This window comes from Hemiscyllium ocellatum, chromosome 30 (genome assembly GCF_020745735.1).
Source record: "Hemiscyllium ocellatum isolate sHemOce1 chromosome 30, sHemOce1.pat.X.cur, whole genome shotgun sequence".
NCBI classification, from domain to species: domain Eukaryota; kingdom Metazoa; phylum Chordata; class Chondrichthyes; order Orectolobiformes; family Hemiscylliidae; genus Hemiscyllium; species Hemiscyllium ocellatum.
Genome location: NC_083430.1, coordinates 5,040,917 through 5,062,009, shown reverse-complemented (window position 1 = coordinate 5,062,009; position 21,093 = coordinate 5,040,917). Strand labels below are relative to the sequence as shown.

Genomic DNA, 21,093 nt, shown 5'->3' with positions numbered 1-21,093 from the left:
TTTGGTGTGCATCTTCTTTTGTTGTGAAGAGAATTTAATGCATTTCCTTTAATTGAATCAAAACTTCTGCCTGAGGTGGGTTTTGTACCGACCTGGCCCATTTTGCTGATGTGTCAAGTCAGACCTGAAACTTCTTCCAATCGTTATTCACTGCACAGCACAAAAGCAAGGTCCTTGCATACATAGATAAAATACATAGATGAAACGTTTGCCGTATTTGAAACTGCACTTGTATGCAAAGATTTCTTTACAGGCTCCAGTGACCTCCATCCTGAGCTTAGATTCATCTTTTGAAAATGAGCATCTAATAAGCTCCCTTTCCTTGATGTGCTTTTGAGAAATCCGCTAATGCGTTCACTGCTATAGTCCCCTACAAACTCCCCTTCACTGGGTTTCCTCCTATTCTTGCAGTTGGGATTTTTAGCAACCTTCTACATTTAAAAAGAAATAGGTTTTGGATCACCACACAGGTGATTTGAAATAGGATGGATCAAACTATCCTTTGGAATAATAACTACACAAATCGGATCATTGCTTGCTGTATATCATGCAGGCTAATGAGTTGGCCTAAAGCTGTCAGTGTCAGTTGTGAAAAGAGCCCAATCTACTTCTGATTACCCTGGAAGGATAAGTGTCTCAGCTTCAGGTGAAGCAAGTAATCTCGCACTGGTACTATGCGGTAACGACACAAAGTAGTATTAACAGGATACTGGTGTCAAACCAAAAAGGTGTCCTGCCTCATCCAAATGCATAATGTGGTATTTGAATTTCATTGCTGTTGTGTGGGCTGTACAATTCCAATGACCGGTGCATTGTCCCTTTTGTTTATAATTGGCATTAAATTGACTGTATTCAGTTGACCCATGCTTGTGAAACTTAGAACAAAGAAGTGCCCAATATTATGTATGGTTCCATAACTGGACAGCACTTGCTAAACAATCGGTATTAAGCTACGAGTTACAATAACATCCAATTTAAGATAATCGAATAATACTCAGTTTCTGCTAGAAGCAACATTTATTCATATGCAGTGTCCTGTCATTTGCAAACAAAGAAAATACCACCTATTGTGCCTTTCTTTTCAATTAAACAAAAGCTTGGGAACATTGATTCTCTGGTATAATTCCCAGGACATGCCCTGACCAATTGGAAGTGGAAATTAAACAACAGCTAGCGTAAGATTAGAATGTTTGAGATGCTGCTGTGAGGACGACAACGTCGACCAGTCAGCCCTCTCTTCTCATGCTGTGTAAATTCTTATTGATTTTGAGATTTGATTTTCTTGCAGTTCCACCCTGATGATTGCAAGGTGAAATGTTTTGACAACATATCCTTTTACCATCATTAAAATTTTCAACTTTTGATCTTCCTTTACTCTTATTTCTCCGCAACAATACTGCCTGCCCCTGCTAAACACTTACAATCTTAATTTGTTTTTACTGGAGTCTACAACTTTGCAGTAAACTCAAAAAGTAGCATTTCTCCAGAAAGAGAAGAGCAATGTGAAAGAGAATCACAGACTGCTGTCAGCAGTGGATGGTACAGTTAGATGTCTGATAGAGTACAATTTATTTTTGTTATAAGGAAACACAATTTTTAAACTTTCCAATGATTTCTGTTGTCTTTTGGTCTCTGATTGCATTGGATGGAATCACTGTTAAATAGTAGTGATGCGACGATGGCCTTGCACCTGTATTTGTCCATGAGGATTGCTTGGTCTCAGTGGTGTTTGCTAATTAGAGACAAGAATTGAGCTGAAGTGCTACCAACACTTTGTCATAGGTCTTGTTTGAAAGGAAAGGTTGGGAGCTGTGGCTAGTTCTGCTTTCCCCTTCCTCGTCCTTTTTCCCATTTGCCCAGATGTGTTGTAACAAACTCTTGGCCACTGTGGCTGAGACTGAGTGATTCATTATAAGCTATAATGTAGTTATAGGTTTCCACAAATGCTTCACATTCTGTTATTTTCAGTGTATTTTCTCACTAACCAGTTTAGAGTCTGGGTTTACTCATACATGGTGGTGTCAATTCCAATGTCTGGGAGTGTCACCATATACTCTGACTTAATAAAGACCCATTTTTTTAAGTTAAAGACTGTTAAAAGTTTTACAAGGGAAGATTAAAGGTCAGTGTTTAGTCACGTTAGGCTGCAGCCAGACAAAAAAAATTAAATTCTATTTTACTGCTAGGAATTTAACTGAGTCAGCGGTAAAAGGTTTTAACATAATATAACTACAGGAGGGTGCTTGCCAACTTTGCCATATCCTTCAGACACATTTCGACTTGCTCAGTGTTGACCTAATGCAAGTTCATTCGATGAACTAGGACTAATTTATGCTATTAGGGTTAGAATGTTTTTTTTAAAATGAAGGTGTTGTGGATGCAAACTTATTGATTCATTTCCCTACAAAGAACTGCTGCTGAGAAATCTCTCTGACACCTGCTGCCTTTTTGTGTTGCTACTTTGTTGCCATAGCTGTTTGAGTTACTTTTGATGTTTCCCTCCCGACAGAGGAACGACATTGCCATGGCCATTACTAAGTTTGATCAGTTTGATTTTCTGATTGACATTGTTCCTAGAGATGAGCTCAAACCTCCAAAACGACAGGTAAGAAACAAAAAAAAATAGATTTATAAACCTAACAACAAAGTTCATCAGAAATCTAGGTTGCATGTTTTTTGTTCACCCACCATTCTCTTAAACCTGATAGTATCTAAACGTCGTACTCTTATATAAAATGTTCTTTGTTTAAGTAGTTGCATTCAGTTATTTATCTGAAGAAAGTGGAACACTGCCTTCTGGTGGCAGCGTGCATGAGTAAACCTTGTTAAAATTTGTGGAGTTTTTGGAGCAAAAAATTAGTGGATATACAATTTTTTTTTATTTTTATGCTTTTTAATCATTTGTCTCATAATTTATGTAGTGGGGAAGTTGGCTCTGCACTGAAATATTAATAAGCACTGTCAACTTATGTTTTCAATCATATCTGTTAGGACACTGACCTGTAGGTGGTGGTGTGGATTATATTTAATGACCTGAATGTGATGATCTTTAACTTGAGATAGAAAGGCATTTCTCAACTTAGTCTGATACTGTGCTGTTAACTGGTTTTGTTACGATACTTCAATATGGTTTGTTCCAAATAAAGTTCATAATATTTTTTTCCTTCCATTTTAAACAGCTTCTTTTATGGTTGTGCAATGTCTATTTTAAGCAAAAACAAAAGCTCAAAAGAGCCAATAAATAAAAATATTCAACCATGTAGCAGACCCACAGTGATTCATCACTCCTTTATTGTAATGGTGAACTGTTGATAGCTATCACACTACTGACTGACTTTTAACATTTTAGCTTCTAACTCCAGCTCTCTAGAGGTGCAATTTCAAGAGGGGTGAGGAATACAGAGTGTAGTGCCACTGAGATGCAACTTATTGGGATTATACAATAAGATGAGGCAAGAGATTGCCATAAGGTATAGAGGAAAGTATTATTCGATTCTGTCAGAATTGATAGAATTAAGAGTTTGTTTGTTTTTAAAAGTTGCATGCTGATAACTTTATCTCTTGGCCATTCAGATATGCATTGGTGTAGCGGTCATGTAAACATCTTTAACTGAAAGCTTTACAAAATAAATACAGCTTTCAGTTAGATGTTTATGTTACCTTGTCACTAAATATCTTGGAACATCCTTGTTTCAGTTTAATGAACCAGATGAAATTCTTGGTCACATCCTAAACTTTACCTCCATTTTAATTTGACTAAAGTGAGCTATGTACTCTCAGAAGTCATTTGCAGGGGTCTTCACGAAGACTGGTATGTGGACCTCAGTTTTCAGCATGATAGCTGCCTCTTTGTGCTTGACTGGCTAAGTGCGTTGGACTGAAGTAGTCTTCTGTGGTAGGCGGATTTCTTTTGTCAATTTAGTTCAATTTTAATGAGTTTACGTGAATGTCACTGTTGCTTTGCATCACTGCTGACTTGGTCTGTATTACTGCTTGTATGTGAATCTTGAGTATGTCTTGTTTTTGACATGGGTCTGAGTAGTATACCTGAGTGGTGACCAAGGCCAGTGGTTTACCACATACTCCCTGCCTGGTTAGTTCAAGAAGGATTAGGTCTTAGTGGGACTTTGCGCAATACGTTAGAGTCCCTGTTCATCTCAAATAAATTATGGTGTCAATGTTATATTCTCACTGTTCTAGATTAGTTTTTCTTTATGCAGTGATTGACTGACTGCATAGATTCTTGGGTCCACAGGAAGATGCAAAAATATCTTTGAAGAAGTGTAGGGGTCTTGTCCTAGGTGAGTACTGTAACTAATTGTACATAAAGTGGTGTTGGTGAATTTCTAGAAGTTCTCTCATTTGCCATCCTGCCAAAGAAGCATTTAACAGAGCAGTGTAGCTATCAGACTGATCAGATTGGAATCCTTGTATCATTGTTTCTAGTCTTGAGATTATTGTCCACCTAGCTTCAGTGTTTAGATTTAGTTTAAGTTTTTGTTATATGTGATCTCTTGCCCATCTTGACAGCGTTGATTGCTGGCAGTATATGCTGCTGTAAACATCCTTGACTGGAAGCTGTGTGGAGTGGAAGGGCTTTCAGTCAGATGTTTGCAGCTGTTGACTGCTGCATACTTCAATGAATCACTGCTGCTGTCATTCCCTGATTGAAGAGCTTCATGGTATTGAACTACACCAGGTGGAAAAAGCTGATGTTTGAAGTCTAGATGAAGTTGGAGTTTTCAAGGTGAGGTATAATACTACTTGGGAATATGATAGGTTATCTTCTATTGTCAAACTCTCCTGAAAACACAAAATGCTGGAAATCACAGCGGGTCAGGCACCATCTGTGGATAGAGAGCAAGCTAACATTTCGAGTCTAGATGACTCTTCATCAGAGCTGTCCTACTTTAAAATAACTTTAATAAACACTTTGTCTTTTTCATTTCTCAGAATAAAGAATTGTTCAGTTAGGGCTGAATACAGAATAAAGTTGTGTTTATGGAACTTTTGGAGAGGCCTAAACTGTGGAAGACAGGTATTTGTTAATATGGAGCTTTTGGAGAGGGCTACATGTGGACGCCTTTTCAGTGAGATTTTTTTATCAGCCAATTGAAAGTGTATGCTGGACTGCTTGAGGAGTTAATTTTAATTCCAATGTTCAGTTAAGTGGTTTATTTTATTTAAGATTCATTTTTTTGTGCATGCTTAATATTCTTTGAGTAAGGAATGGTAGTTTATTTTATATATATAAGGTGCAATATCATTGAGTGCATACAAGAGACAGCATTAAATGCCAAGATTTAGAGGAATAATTACACAACAGAATCAGTCAGGTAGATGAGTGACTGTCAGGAAAGGTAAGAAGGTAATTCAGAAGTCTCCTGTGGCTATTCCTCTCTCTCAAACAGATATTCAGTTTTAGGTACTCTTGAAATGGTTAGTCTCTCAGAAAAATACAAGAGGCAGTCAGATCTTGGGAAGTTAGAATGAATATTATATGAAACAAGGTTTGACAGAATTTAAAAGAATAATTGTTGTAGGCGTTCTCCTGTCAGGCACAGACAGGAGATTCTGCAATAATGAGCGTGAATCTAGAAAAATATGTTGTGTACCTGGTGCCAGGATTAAGGATGTCTCAAAACATTTGAAGCATATTGTTAAAGGGGAGATTGAGCAGGTAGAAGTTATTGTCCACGTTGGTAGAAATGATATAATTGGAGAAAAGATTAAGGCCTTACAGAGTAAATATAAAAGGTTAGGTAGAAGATTAGAAAACAGAACCTCAAAAGTAGTAATCTTTTGGTTTATTCCTGGTGACAAACTCAAATGAGAAGAGAAATAAAAGAATAAAGAAGATAAATCAATGGCTGAAGAGGCAGTATGATGTTCAGGGATTCAGATTCTTGGATTATTGGGATCTCTTCAGGGTCCGAAAAGACTTGTTCAAAAGGATGGGTTTCACCTGAACTGGAAAAGGACCAATATCTGAGTGAGAGATCTGCTATTCTATTTAAAGCAATTGTAAAAATATTAGGTGGAGGTGGGATGTTGGTGGGAGGAGTGGAGGAATCCTAAGTAGCAGAGTAAATTGAAAGGTAGATGAGGATGGTTCTGAATCTGAAAAGAACAAGTTAGATAGAAAAGACAGACAAGAGCAAACCCAAGAACGAAGTAAGGAAGGAATTAAAACTGCATTTATTTCGATGCAAGGGATCTTACAAGTAAGTCTAATGGACTCATGGGCACATGGGTTTGAGTCGTCAAAGCTATTATGGAAACTTGGCTGAAGGATTAACAGGACTGCATCTCAATGTTCCGGGTTTCAGGTGCTATTGGAAGAATAGAAAGGGAGGCAAAAAAGATGTGGGAGTGCCATTTTTAATTAAGGAAAACATTACTGCTGTAACTAAAGCAGATATTTCTGAATAATCATCCGGTGAAAATATGTGGGCTGAAATTAGAAATAAGAAAGGAATGATCACCTTGAAGGAATTGTACTGTAGGCCCCCCAGTAGTCATAGGGAAACTCAGTAACAAATACGTACAGTCAGTTCTGCCATAGCGCGCATTTCGTCAACACAAATTGGCTATAACCCTCTGTGAGAAAAATTTGCCCCTTAGGTCTGTTTTATATCTTTTCCCTCTCACCCTAAACCTATGCCCTCTAGTTCTGGATTCTCCAACCCCAGGGAGCCCAGAGCTAGAGGGCATAGGTTTAGGGCAAGAGGGGAAAGATATAAAGCAGACCTAAGGAGCAACTTTTTCTCACAGAGGGTGATATGGGTGATATGGAATGAGCTGCCAGAGGAAGTGGTGGAGGCTGGTACAATTGCAACATTTAAGAGGCATTTGGATGGGTATATGAATAGGAAGGGTTTGGAGGGATATGGGCCTATTTACCCTATCCATGCCCCTCATAATTTTGTAAACCTCTCTAAGGTCACCCCTCAGCCTCCAACGCTCCAGGGAAAACAGCCCCAGCCTCTCCCTATAGCTCAAATCCTCCAACCCCAGAAACATCCTTGTAAATCTTTTCTGAACCCTTTCAAGTTTCACAACATGATTTTCTTATAACACAGGATCACATGGGAAGAGAACTATCACGTTATATCAGAACAGACTGTAGAGAGATCTTAAATATATGTCAGAATAATAAGGTGTAATAGTAAGTGATTTTAATTTTCTAGCTATTGATTGGGACTACCATTGTGTTAAAGGTTTGGATGCTGAAGAATTTCAAGAACATTTTCTTTATTAACATGTAAATGTTCCTAGTGGAGAAGGAGCAAGAGATAATAGGTGAACACTTTAGGTTTAATGATCATCATCATTTTAGTTTTGGAAAAGGATAAACCTTGCATAAAAGTTAAAGATTTTCAATTGGGTAAGGTAAATTTTAATGGTATGAGGCAACAACTTTCAAAAATTGATGAGAGTAGACTTTATAGGGAAAGGGATGTCTGAAAAGTGGGAGGCTTTCAAACAGGTGAGAACAAGAGTTCAGAGTCATTAGATTCCTTTTAGAGTGAAAGGTAAGGCTATTAGGATTAGGGAACAGTGGATGAATAAAAGATATTGAGGTTTTAGTCAAGAATAAAAGGAATTGGACAATTGGGTTCAAATGAATCTCTTGAACAGTAAAGAGTATAGGGGCATACTTAAGAGTGAGATCAGGAAGGCCAAGAGGGGATGTGAGAGATGCTTAGAAGATAAGGTTATGGATAATCCAGAGATTCTACAAGTACTTTAAGAACAAAAGGGCCACTAGAGAGAGAGAGATGGTCCCTTAAAAGTCAAAGAGGTTGTCTTTGTATTAAATCTTAGGAGGTGAGAGCAATATTAACTGAATATTTTGCATCACTTTTTACTGTGGAGAAAGAAATGGAGGCTAGAGAACTCGGGAAAATAAATGTCGCTGTTTTGAAAGTAGTTTGCATTACAGAAGTAGTAATGCTGGGGGTCTTAAAATATAAAGGTGGATAAATCTCTGGGACCTGATCTGATGTATCCCAGAATGTTATGGCAAGTTAGGGTTGGAATTGCAGAGCCCCTTGGAATTGCAGGAGTATTTGTGTCACCTATAATTACAGGTGAGATGCTGGTTGGCTGGAGAGTGGCTAATATTGTGCCTTAGTTTAAGAGGGGATGCACGGAGAAACATAGGAACTGTAGACCTGTAGTCTGACTTTGGTGGTATGTAAGTTATGTGTAAGATTATTCTGAAAGATAGGATTTATATGCACTTGGAGAGGTTAGGAATAATTAATGGCAGGAGACAGAGTGGTGGTGGAGGGTTTTGTTTGGACTGGACGGCCATGACCAGTAACGCTCCATGGGAATTGGTGCTGGGTCAACTTGTGTTTGACATTTTATCTAAATGAGAATGTAGAAGGCATGGTTAGTAAGTTTGCAGATAACACCAAAATTGCTGATATAGTGGACAGTGAAGAAGGTCATCTAAGATTACAAAAAGATCTTAATCGATTGGATCAATGGGCTGAAGAATGGCAGATGGAGTTTAACTTGGATAAATGCCAGGTATTCCATTTTGGTAAAACAAGGGTAAGACTTGTACAGTTAAAAGCAAGGCTTTGGGTAGTTGGTGTTGAAGAGCAGAGAGGCTTAGGGGTTCAGATGCATAATTCTTTGATGTTTACATTGTTTAGCATGCTTACCTTCATTGCTCAGATATTTGAATAAAGAAGTTGGGACATCATGTTGATGTTTTACATGATGTTGGTCAGGCCTTCTCTGGGGTACTCCAGTCCTGGAGTCCAGTTCTGGTTGCCCTGTTATAGGAGGGATATTATTAAGCTGGAGAAGGTTTTGAAAAGATTTACCAGGATGTTGCTAGAAATGGAAGGTTTGAGTTATAAGGAGAGGCTGGACAGGTCGGGACCTTTTTTATCCAGAGCATAGGAGGTTGAGGGGTGACCTTATTGAGATTTATAAATCATGAGGGTCGTAGATAAGATGAATGGCAGGTGTCTTTTCCGTAGAGTAGGGGATTTCAAGACTGGGGGGCATGTTTTCTAGGTGAGAGGCGAAAGATTTTAAAAAGACAGAGGCAGCATTTTTACGCAGAGTGGTTTGTGTGTGGTATTAACTTTCCCTGGATGCAGCATTGTTAAAATCTTTAAAAGACACTTGGGTAAGTATATGAATCCGAAAGGTTCGGAGGGATATGGGCCAGAAGCAGGCAGGTGGGACTAGTTCAGTTTGGGATTATGGTGAGCATGGACAGGTTGGACTGAAGGTGTGTTTCTTTGCTCTATGACTCTATTTGTTCATTACCCTCCACATTCTACTAGTAAGACTACTAATTCCAATAGATTCGAGTAATGGTGTTATAAATCTGCCTTCTTTTGCTGTATCCTGAGGCCTGGTTGGTGTGAAGTGCGAGATTAGCAAAACTCAGAATACAGATAATGGCCACTTTCATTGACCTGATATTGTTATGTTTTAGCAGCTTTGTTTCCAGACTTCAGTTTTAAACTGAAGTTTATGTACTCTGCTCTGCTTCAGGCTGAGGAGGTCATCATGTGGAAAGAATCTATGTCCCATCACACACACCGTGTTTTGGAGATAGCTTGGGTGTGAAATTGGCAAACACCTCTCACCACCACCTGAGAACTCCTAATGAAGGAAACAGCAGAAGTAAATGAGGTGTTGTAAAAGTCAAGAATTTTCATTGATGTGATGTAATCTTGGTGACTGACTGATTGATTATTAAACAGCTTCATTAACAAAGCAATCAACTTGTTTGATTCAAAACTGAACAAAGCTTGTGTCAACGTATCTGTTTCATTTTGAAACAGTGTGGTTGGACTGCAGAATGCCCCCAGTGTCTCACTGTGGCAGAAAACAACACCAGCGTTGATGATAACTGGATGATAAGTGGAAAAGTAGTGAAGAATTGTGGCTTTGATCCCCAACCAAGTTAGAACTCGTTATATCATTGCATGTTAGATATTTTATCCAACTTAACAGTTGATAAAAGGCTCATGAGATTTCTGGTAGGTGCAATCTGATGTATGTCAGATTAATGGAACTTTAAAGAATCACAAATTAAACTATTCTCTGGAATGTGTGCATGTGCCTTTTGAAAAAAAGCCCTAACAGACACGATTGCATCTTGAGCAGGGATCCTGAATGTTGGGGGCTATTGTTAGATTTTAGGTCATTGGCAACAAAAATAGGGTCAGAAGTGGCCTAAAAACAATGAACATAATGCTTTTAATATGTGAAAGTTTCAAAGCACTTCATAAGAGCAGACAATATTAGCACAGTTTCGTAGAGACATTAAGAGTTAAGCTGGGTGACAAAAGCTTGATCAGAGATAGATTATACATATTTACACAATTTAGTTTTCATCTGCCACAAATGGTAGACTTGGGAGACTGTTCCTTTGGCTTTCGTGAAGAAGTCTGTGTTGATTGACTGATGTTATCTCCTTCATCCTCCTATTTCTCTCTGGTGGATTAGCCTTCGTTCTGTGGCTGTGCCTGAGTTTGAGTATTTTGAACTGATAATCTGTTGAATTAGAAAGAAGCTACAGTTCACTATTTCCCAAATGGTGCCTTAAATTGCCCATGAAATGAATGGGTCTCTGACTTTTATTTTTGTTATTGATTAGATTAGAATCTTGTAGCTTTCCTTCAATAGTGAGGGCTGCTTTTAATTTCAAAACCTATCGTGAACCATGTAAGTAGAGCTAGGCACTCCAGATGCTCTGGCTTTCCAGCATTTGGCACACATTAAAGAGATGGAACAAAGTTACTTTATTCATTTTGCAAACCTTGGCCTTTCAGTGTTGAAGTATCAGGAAATGTTTCAAGTACACTGGGTCAAACAATAATTGTGGAGAGAAACAGGGCTAACGTTTCAACTTAGTGACTTTTCATCCGAATGTATCTGTTCTGTGATGAAGGTACGTTGACCTGAAATGTTAATTCTGGTTTTCTTGACAGATGCTGCCTGATCTGCTTGAGTATTTGTAACATTTTCTGTTTGTTTTATACTTCCAATCTTTGTGGTATTTTGCTTTTGTTAGTTTTATTATTTCATGGAATTATTTGTATGTTCAGCTTACTCCTAGATGCAACTAAACTCCTTAGCAAGTTCAGATTATGAAGAGGGTCCATGTGTCAGACTCCATTCATGAATAGCATGAGTATTGCCAGAAGATATGTACACCAAGAGTATCCATGAGTGCCTATCAGTAATCCAAGTGCTGTGTTTTACTCCAAAGTTAACCTTCATTCAGTATCATTGTAAATTATAATTCATGTTCAGTTTGACTTTATATTTATTGTTCTAAGAAGGATTCTTTTTATTTTGTTATACTGTTGGACTTTTGTTGATGACATTGAGTCATAATGTACAGAGTCCATTACTGGCACTACAGTAGTAATATCTTCTCAGGGAGGAGGGATTATGTTACCAGATCAGGAATTAAGTCTTGGCACTTGTTCCCAGAAGTCGAATCTTAAAATTTGCCAGGAATGTGCATGTGGGGTGCCAGGTTTTGCCAGTTTCACTTAATGACCTCAGATCACTGTTACAAGATTGCATGGATTTAGAAGGAACACCTGAACTGCCAGCTGTGTGTATTCAGTCTGGTAGTATGCAGAAGTAATGGTTTATAAAACAAAAGCTGTAATAGTGAAACATGTTGCATAAACTATCTGCAATTGCTATAAACATGTACATAAATATTCTCTAGGGTTGTAGAATCTTTGCAGAGATGTGTGAATTCCAGTCAGTGTGTGCTGGCAATATGTCTTATGAACCCTAGACAGCCCAGGATCAACATTGATGTACAGAGGGATTTTGGGGTTCAAATCCATGGTTCCCTGAAAGTGGCCGTGCAAGTATGTGGGGTGGTAAAAAGGGCATTTGCCTTTATTGGTTGGGGAATTGAGTACAAGAGTCAGGGTGTCATGTGCAGCTTTATAAGACTTTAGTTAGGCCACATTTCATATTGTATTCAATTCTGGTTGCCACATTGCAGGGAGGATGTGGAGACTTTGGAGAGGGTGCAGAAGAGGTTTACAGAATGCTGCCTGAATTAGAGGGTATGAGCTATAAGGTGAGGCTAGAAAAACTTGGGTTGTTTTCTCTGGAGTGGCGGAGGCTGAGGGGAGACTTGATAGACTTCTATAAAATGATGAGATGCATAGACCGGTTGACAGTCAGAATCTTTTTCCCAGTGTTGAAATGTCTAATAGTAGAGGGTGTGCATTTAAGATGAGACCAGGGAAAGTTCAAAGAAGATGTGAGGGGCAAGTTTTTTACAGAGTGGTAGGAGTCTGAAAAGCACTGCCAGTTATAGTGGTGGATGCAGGTACAATAGGAGCATCAGAGGGACTTTTGGATAAATCTACGAATATGCAAGAAATGGAGAGATGTGGACCAAGAGCTAGCAGAAGGGATAAGTTTAATTTAGCGCCATGTTTAGCACAGCATTGTGGGCCAGAAGATCCGTTTTTGTGCTGTACTGTTCTGTGTTCATTTGTACTCAATGTATCTGTTCACTCTGAGGCAATAATTGTGAATGATAGAAATCTGAAATTTGAACGGAGGTGGAAATATTCTGGGTCTGGCAGCATCTGGTGAAGAGAGAAATAAAATCAATGAATTTTCCAATTATAACATCTGTCCACAGCTTTTTCATATCACAGATGTTAATAATGACTGCTATTCCTATTTCCACCTGCTCTGCATCTACCTATTATTTCTTTATTAGTTCCTCTGGCTATCACCTTTTTGTCTTTTTAATATCCCCCTACCTTTTCTTACAAAGAGGAAAGTTCGAACCCCTTTGATAATTAAAACTGAAACACCGAGAGAAGCTCATCTTCCCTATATAAACTGTTAAAAAGAGTGGTTAAATGAAAGAAAATCCCTGATAGTCACTTTATAAACAACACATAACAATTTATTGATTTAACCCTAACAGTAAACAAATTAACAGAATTACTAACAAACCAAACAATTCCCCCCAAATTACTAACTATTCCCTAACCAAAGAAAGTTCAACCGGTATGCTGTTCCAATAAACACAAGTCCCACTTGTATAAATCCAGGTAATAAGAAAAAATAAATTTAAAACTTAATCTCTCAAAGTCTACACAGAATGTGTCTACTGGAATGCTCTGCCTTCTCCACTGTCTCTCCAGTTGTAAGTGCCTTAAAGATTGTTGTTTTTAAGTCACAAATGTGTTTCTTCTGCTGATCCTGCAGTCAGGGATGTTTTCTCTGTTGAGTTCTTCTGTGAGGATTCTTAGCTAGAAGTGCCATGGTTCCTTTTATGGATAGATGGTGCTTTCTTAGAGAGCTTACAGATTTCTTGTGAGAGCTAAATGTTTATTTCTCAGATGCCCTCACCCTGATTTTCAAAAAACCTCTTCTTATACACCTTGAATGACATATCAATTTTCGTACGTTAACATTGGTCTGAGTTTGTCAAAACCATCAGATTTAAATTCAATTGGCTTTCAATCTCTAAGTGCTTGGTTTAAATTAATCGGCTAATTCAAGTTAGTTGCCAAAATATCAAAACAAACCTAAGGTTTCCAATTGCACAGCCAATTGATAAATGTTTCAATTTCAGAACTGTCTGTAATCTGCAACTACTTACAGACACGTTGTTCTGTATAACTCTCCACACTTAGAAATACACTTTACCTCTTAAAGGAACCACACACTCTTCCTCGTATTTTTTTAACAATTAAGTTCTCCCTTTCAAAACATGATAACTCTACACAACTTGGTAATGCTTCCAGTACTCTAGTTGTGGTCTTAGCAGCTTTCTGTAGTTGCAGTAAGACTTCCCTGCTCTTATAATCCAACACTCTTGAAATAAGGGCCAACATTGCATTAGCCTTCCTAATTACCTGCTCCCATGTGTGCTATCTTTCTGTACAAAGTTAAAAATCACACAACACCAGGTTATAGTCCAACAGGTTTAATTGGAAGCACACTAGCATTGTCACAATCACCTGATGAAGGAGCGTCGCTCCGAAAGCTAGTGTGCTTCCAGTTAAACCTTTTGGACTATAACCTGGTATTGTATGATTTTTAACTTTGTACATCCCAGTCCAACACCAGCATCTCCAAATCAAAACTTTCTGTATTTTGTGAATAAATACCCCCAAGTTCCTTTGTGTTATAGCTTTCTGTGGTTTTTCTCTGCTTAAATAATACTATTCTGTTCATCTATTCTCCCTTCCAAAATGAACAACTTCACACTTACCCCACAGTATATGGCATTTACCAACATTTTGACCACTCATTTAACCTATTAATATCTTCTTAAAAACTGTATTCCTCTTGCAGTTTGCCTTTCCACCTATTTTTGTGAAGTCTGCAAATTTGGCTCCATTTCACTTGCTGCAAGTCATTAATATGTATTGTGAACAATTGCAGTTCCAGCACTGATTCCTGAAGTCCACTGGTTACGAGTTGGCAACCTGAAATGAACCCCTTAACCTCACTTGTTATTTCCTGCCCATTAGGCAATTCTCTATCTGCAACGATATACTACCTCCAATGCTTCATAACAACTTTTCATGAGGTAGCCCATGTCTCTTAATACGTTTTAAACAATGATGGGCCATCAATTTAAGATTTAAAATTTACACTTGATCAGTTGTCATTTGCAGAAGAGAGTTCCAAACCTTTGCCTTGGCAATTGGAAGTACTTCCTAACTTTCACCTGAAAGGTCTAACTCTGATTTTTATGTTGACTAATGAAACTATAGAAAAATTGCAGAACAGAAAGAGGCCATTCAGCCCATCATTTCTGCACTGACTGAATAAACTAGACTCTGGATTAGTGGCGCTGGAAGAACACAGCAGCATCCAAGATGCAGCAAAATCGACATTTTGGGCAAAAGCCCTTCATCAGGAATAAAGGCAGTGAGCCTGAAGCGTGATGAGATAAGCTAGAGGAGGTGGGGGTGTGGAGAGAGTAGCATAGAGTACAATGGTTGAGTGGGGGAGGGGATGAAGGTGATAGGTCAGGGAGGAGAGGGTGGAGTGGACAGGTGGACACCCGTTCTAATCCTAGGGAGAAAGTGACGGACTGCAGATGCTGGAGACCAGAGTCAAAAGTTCTGATGAAGGACTTAAGCTCGAAACATCAACTCTGCTACTCCTTGGGTGCTGCCTGACCTTCTGTGCTTCTCCAGCACCATACTTTTTGACACCTATTCTAATCCTACTTCCAGCACCAGATCCATTGCCTTGCAGCTTGTAGTGTTTCAGGTACAGATCCAGGTTCCTTTTAAATGAATTGAAGTTTTCCACTCAACCATCAAATTGGTTAGTGAGTTACAGACACCCACCACCTTCTGAATGGAACAGACTTTACTCCTGTCCACTCTAATCCTTCTACCAATCACTTTAAATCCTTGCTCCTGAAGTAGCAGACCTCGCTTCTACCTATTTACTATTAGTTCCCTTTTATGCCATGAAAATCTTGATCAAAGTAGGGAGGTGGTTACTACTAAAGGAAACCGAAAACAGACATCAGTTCTTTAGTTTAAAATATACTCCTATCAGTGACTCTTGCAGTTGTTTACATGAACTAACCAGCCAAAGAAGCAACTACTGGAAACTAAGTGTAAAAAATGCAAAATAATGGCAGCGCTAAATTAAAGGAATACAACAAATCAATGCTTGTTAGAACCTTTGTCAGAGTGTTTCTATGCTGGTGATTGGTCCCAGAATGTTCGTCTGTACTTTTAATTTAGCTGATGTGCAATTAACGTTCTAATTTCCTTCTTGTTTCGTAACTTTTTCTCATTTTGGTGTTTGAGGATCTAATGTCAGTGCAGAGGAATCACATCCTAACACTGTGCTCTAGTGTGTGTAAACATCCTACACTCTCAGCTGTGGTCTGACTGAGCTGGGAGAGGGATGTTTGCTCATACTGACACAGACTGAGCAGCAACAAACCAGCAAGTCGTGCAGAAGATTGACACAAACTCGACCGCCTCTGGTACAATCTCTTGTGTATAAAGCAATTTTCAAGGCCACTGTTACCCTGAATTACAGCTTGACCCAAACCAGTTTTCTGCACCCTTAGCTGAATGTATTTTTCATCAGAGAATGTTGGATCATGATGAGGATGCTTAGCAACCTTTTTTTTTTCTTTTCCCACTTCTTCCTAAAGTCTCCACTTCCAACCCAAACACAAAGGGCAATCTGCTACTTGAAAAGATGAGAACTTAAAAAAAACATAGATTGGACTTATGTCTCTTCTGGTAGATGTGATTTATTCCCAGAGTCAATTTACTTTTAGAGGATAATGCATTGGACTCAATAAACTTGATACAGGAGGCTGCCAGTATTATCATTGGAAAGCTTCTGTGATTTCTGCGTACTGTATTTTATAATCTTGGGCAATACTGAGACAGAGATTGGCTGCAGTGATATCCTACAGTGAAAGGAGTTGTGCGTTATGCACCCACTCCTCACATTCATGGTACTGCTGGAATAAATTTTGTGCTGTCAAAATTGGAGGCATGTGCAAGCTGTCTGCAAACAGCTTTTAAACATGATCACAGGAGACTGGCCGCCTCCTTGCTGTAAGATTGCAAAATTCTAAGGCCACTTGAAAATGTCCAGAAAATAAAATCAGTTAGTTGCACTATCCCTTAACTGGCAAATGTTCTGTTGGCTTTGAAATTGAAATATTTTCCATGCTATCTTCAGTGAAAAGAGAGCTTTATGGACCCAACTACTTTCAAAGTGATACTTTGATCAGTATGCTGAGGTTTCTGTTTGTGAATGAGAAAACCTAGTTTAATTGCTAATTCTACTCTGGTTGTGGGCCCATGATGTGTGGATACTCATCAAGGTGGGAATACTACAGATGACATTTGTGGCATGCTTGTTGTAAGTACTCTGCTGTCTATTGCCTACAGCTGAGAATCTGTTCATTTTGTGTATCTTAGCTGAGGTCAGTGTGTATTAGTCCACTGTGATACAGCCTTAACTAACAGGAATAGCAAACCTCTCACTGCCTCATCTCAGGTAGATGGACTTTGTGTTTGTTTTTGTATCCCAGGAAGAAGTTCGCCAGACAGTTCCAAGCTCAGAGCAAGTGCAGTACTACTTCACATTAGCTCAACAGCCCACAACTGTGCAAGTACAGGGGCAGCAACAGGGCCAACAGGGCTCTGGTAGCACAACCATACAACCAAGTCAGATCATCATTGGACAACCGCAACAGGGACAGGTAGGGAGCTTATAGCTCTAAGGAACAGCATGAAGTTTTTTTTAAAAAGAACATTTCTATTTAAGAGTTAAACTGTTCTAAAATTCAACTTTGGTGTTTCATTCAAATCTTAATAATCCATGTATTTATGAACACTACATACTGGCTGGTTCCTTGTCTCATTTAAATATTTATTGGAGCTTGAGTTATTTTGATTTGCTGCTATTTAGTGACGAGCCCTTGAATTCCCATGCTATGTTTGCAGTCAGAAAATATAATTTGTAACCTGAGGATTTTTTTTGTGTTCCTGACCATTGTAAACCACAAATTAAACTCGATGCAACCAATGGTGGGGAGGTGGTAGCCTTAGTGGTATTATTGCTAGACAGTTAGCCCAGAAACCCAGGTAATGTTCTTGTGACCTGGGTTCAAATCCTGCTGTGGCAGGAATTTGAATTTAATAAAATCTGGAATTAAGAGTCTAATGATGGCCATGAATACTGTAGATGGGCAGGAAAAACCCATCTGATCCACTAATGACCCACGGCAATTTGGTTGACTCTTAACTGCTTTCTGGGCAATTAGGGATAGGCAGTAAATGCTGGCCTAGTCAGTGATGCCCTCATCCCATGAATGAATAAAAAAAACTCAAAACATTAAAAATAAAGTATTACAGCCTTTCATTTGCTTGACCAAACATATCACAACTGCAGATTTACTGGTGGTTCAGAGACCAGCCAATAGGATTACATTGTGCAAACCAAGGTCTGCCAGTCACTTCAGCGCCTCTTAATAGAGGAGACAAAATTTTTCCAGATCTCCAGCAGCTGGCTTTATGGCTTCAGCTCCATAGTGTACGGATGTTGAATTCACACAACAAAACAAGTAGACTTGATTATTATTCCCCATGAATTTGCTTTCTCCCCCTTGTTTCCCCCTCCCATCCCAGTTATCTGGAGTCATAGAGATGTACATCATGGAAACAGATCTTTCGGTCCAACTTATCCATGCCGACCAGATGTCCCAAGCCAATCTAGTCCCACCTGCCAGCACCTGGCCCATATCCCTCCAAACCCTTCCTATTCATATACCCATCCAAATGCCTTTTAAATGTTGCAATTGTACTAGCTTTCACCACTTCCCCTGGCAGCTCATTCCATACACTTAAAGGTCCTTTTTGAAAAAAGTACAGTAGTGTTACATCGTGCAGCTCAGGCAAGCAATCATGATCCTTTGAGCTAACCTTTTAGGGCAAGTCTAGTTGGCTGCACTTTGTTGGTAACTTTAGAATGTTTCTGCTGTTTGTGGTGACCTGTTATGTGGTTGAGATGTTTTGCGCAAGTGGAAAAACATGGCTGTAACTGATCGAAATTTAATTCATTTTACAGGATTCAGTTCATTTTATATTTTTCTAACAAGCTCCAATATATAAATTTATTTTACTGTACATTTTTTCACTCTTCTCTTTGGAAACATACTGTCATGTCCATGAAAATCTATAAAGCCTAGAAACGTTACAAAAATAATGGCCCCCAATGGTCCATATTAATGATACATCTCTGTGAGTAATCTAGTACCCTACTGTACGTGAAGTGTACACAGAATCACATGTCCTGAAGATGATTACTGATTATATTTGTTAATTAATGCCGTCTATGTAATAAAGTCTTGTGACCTTCCGAGAGACCAATGGTTTGAAATGTTGCATCCACAGGTAGTGCAAGGAGCTACTGTCCAGCAGTTACAGCAAGTACAGGTTGCACAATCTCAGACTACAGCATCTTCCATTACGGTAATGTGTCCCTGTGAAAAAGAAATATGCATGCTTTCTCTCTTAGCTTGCCCTGTTTATTCAATCTCTGTCTAGGTGAACATAACACTAACCTAATTTCTGGAATGCATTTCCTAAGTCCCTGCATCTCACCATCTCACTGCTTTTACTTTACTTCACCTCTTGCCTGTGAGACCAGGCTTATCCTACTGCCTTGTGTGGCATGTGTTGTGTTTTAATCGATAAATTAATCTGGATGCTTTGCAGCATTAAAGGCACAATATAAATGCAAGATGCCATTTATAGTTGTTTCCTGACTCTGTATGGTGCCTGACTTTTTAAATTTCATTCATGGAATGTGAGCATCTCTGGCTAGGCCAGCATTTATTGCCCATCTCTAGTTAAGAGTCATCCACATTGCTGTGGATCTGGAGTGTACACTCCACCAAGTAAGGACAGCAGTTCACTTCCCTAAAAGACATGAAGTGAGCCAGAAATTTTTCTGACAGCAATGGTCATCATTAGACTCTTAATTCCAGATTTTTATGGAATACAATTTTCCTCATTTGCTATGATGGGCTTTGAGCCCAGGTCTCCAGAGCACTACCTGGGTCTCTAGATTAATAGTCTTGCAGTAATACCACTAGGGGCCATTACTTTCCCAAATTGTTCTGCAAGAGTGTGTCGTACATACGCAGCATGATCTGTGTTCTCAAGATTTGACAGGACTATTGAAACCGTACATGGAGTTGTCATTGAAGCACAACAATGGACTGATAAAATTATTCTGTTATATCTACTTGAATTGTGAGAATGACCAGAAGTAGACTTCCTGTCCTTTTGAGCAGTCTTTCATGTGTCCCCAGAGAATGCATTGAGATATATATTAGTGGGAGTACAGTGTACCAGAGGTTTCAGGATTGCATTTTCTGTGGGATTCACCTGAGACCATGAATTGAGCATAGCACAAGATTTGCAAGGGTGCATCAATATCCAATATAAACACATTTGATGTTAAAACTAAAGGGCAATGATTTATGCACACATTGTATTCTGAATACTAATGTTTAAATAAAGTCAAACTATATTACAATCTCTGGTCCGTCTGAGAAATTTTCCTATCCCGTAAATAATGGCATATTGCAGATAAATGAGAATTCCCCTGTACTTGACAGAGTTAGTTAAACTCCTAATTGTTCAGATAAAATTGCCTGACGAAGTTCCCAGCTTGTGCATTTAGGAGTTTGCTTTAGTATTCTTAAAACCAAATAACAACACCATATACTGAGTGATCTTTTTCAGTGCTGCTGATGTTGTGACCCATCATGCAGCGCAGGAAGCAGCCATTTGTTTCATCGTACCTAGGCAGCTTTATTTTTTTGAAGAAACTTGTTTTGGAGTGGCACATTGACCCAGCAGTTAATACTGCTGCCTCAAAGCCCAAGGGGCCCAGGTTCGATTTCAGCCTCGAGCAACTATCTGTGTGGAGTTTGCACGTTCTCCCTGTGTATGCGTAGAATTCCTCTGGGTGCTCCAGTTTCCTGCCACGGTCTAAAGATGTGCAGGTTGGGTGATTTGGCCATGCTAAATTGCCCATAGAGTTCAGGGATGTATAGATGCATTAGTCACAGGAAATGTAGGGTAATGGGTCTGGGTGGGATACCCTTTGGAGGGGCAGTGTGGACTTGTTGGGTCGAAGGGCCTGCTTTGCACACTGTAGGAATTCTAGTTATAATTCAAATTTCAGAGATCATGCTGCTTTCATACTCTTTCCCTAAGGATATGCAATTTTTCACCATTTTTTGCCTCTGATTTTAAATTTCTGGTTACTGACCTTTCTGTTACTGAAAATAGTTTGTCTCTTTTTCAAACACATCAAAACCCCCACAGTTTTGCAAAGCAAATTCTGCCAAAAACTTCACATTTGGATAAATGCTTGTTTGGTTGCATTACAAAACCAGAGCCCATTAAAAATTAGGTTGGAAGTCTGTTATGTTTTAACTGATTTATGGTCAACAAAGCATGAAAATTCAGAACCTCTTACAGGCAGTGGAGCTCAGTTACGGTTTTCAGCAGTTGTGTACAAATACCA

The 21,093-nt window shown here is 38.9% G+C and overlaps 1 protein-coding gene across 4 annotated transcripts in view; it reads left to right on the top strand.

Annotated features, from left to right (window-relative positions):
- The window catches only part of nfyc (nuclear transcription factor Y, gamma), an 88,645-nt gene that overhangs the window by 45,551 nt on the left and 22,001 nt on the right, over positions 1–21,093 (top strand). For 2 of the 4 annotated variants that reach the window (XM_060847120.1, XM_060847122.1), the window contains exons 5-7: positions 2,510–2,605; positions 17,081–17,251; positions 18,945–19,022. In XM_060847120.1, coding sequence (XP_060703103.1) covers positions 2,510–2,605; positions 17,081–17,251; positions 18,945–19,022 — 345 coding nt within the window. The remainder of the gene's footprint in view (positions 1–2,509; positions 2,606–17,080; positions 17,252–18,944; positions 19,023–21,093) is intronic. The other 2 variants (XM_060847123.1, XM_060847124.1) reach the window with 2 other exon arrangements.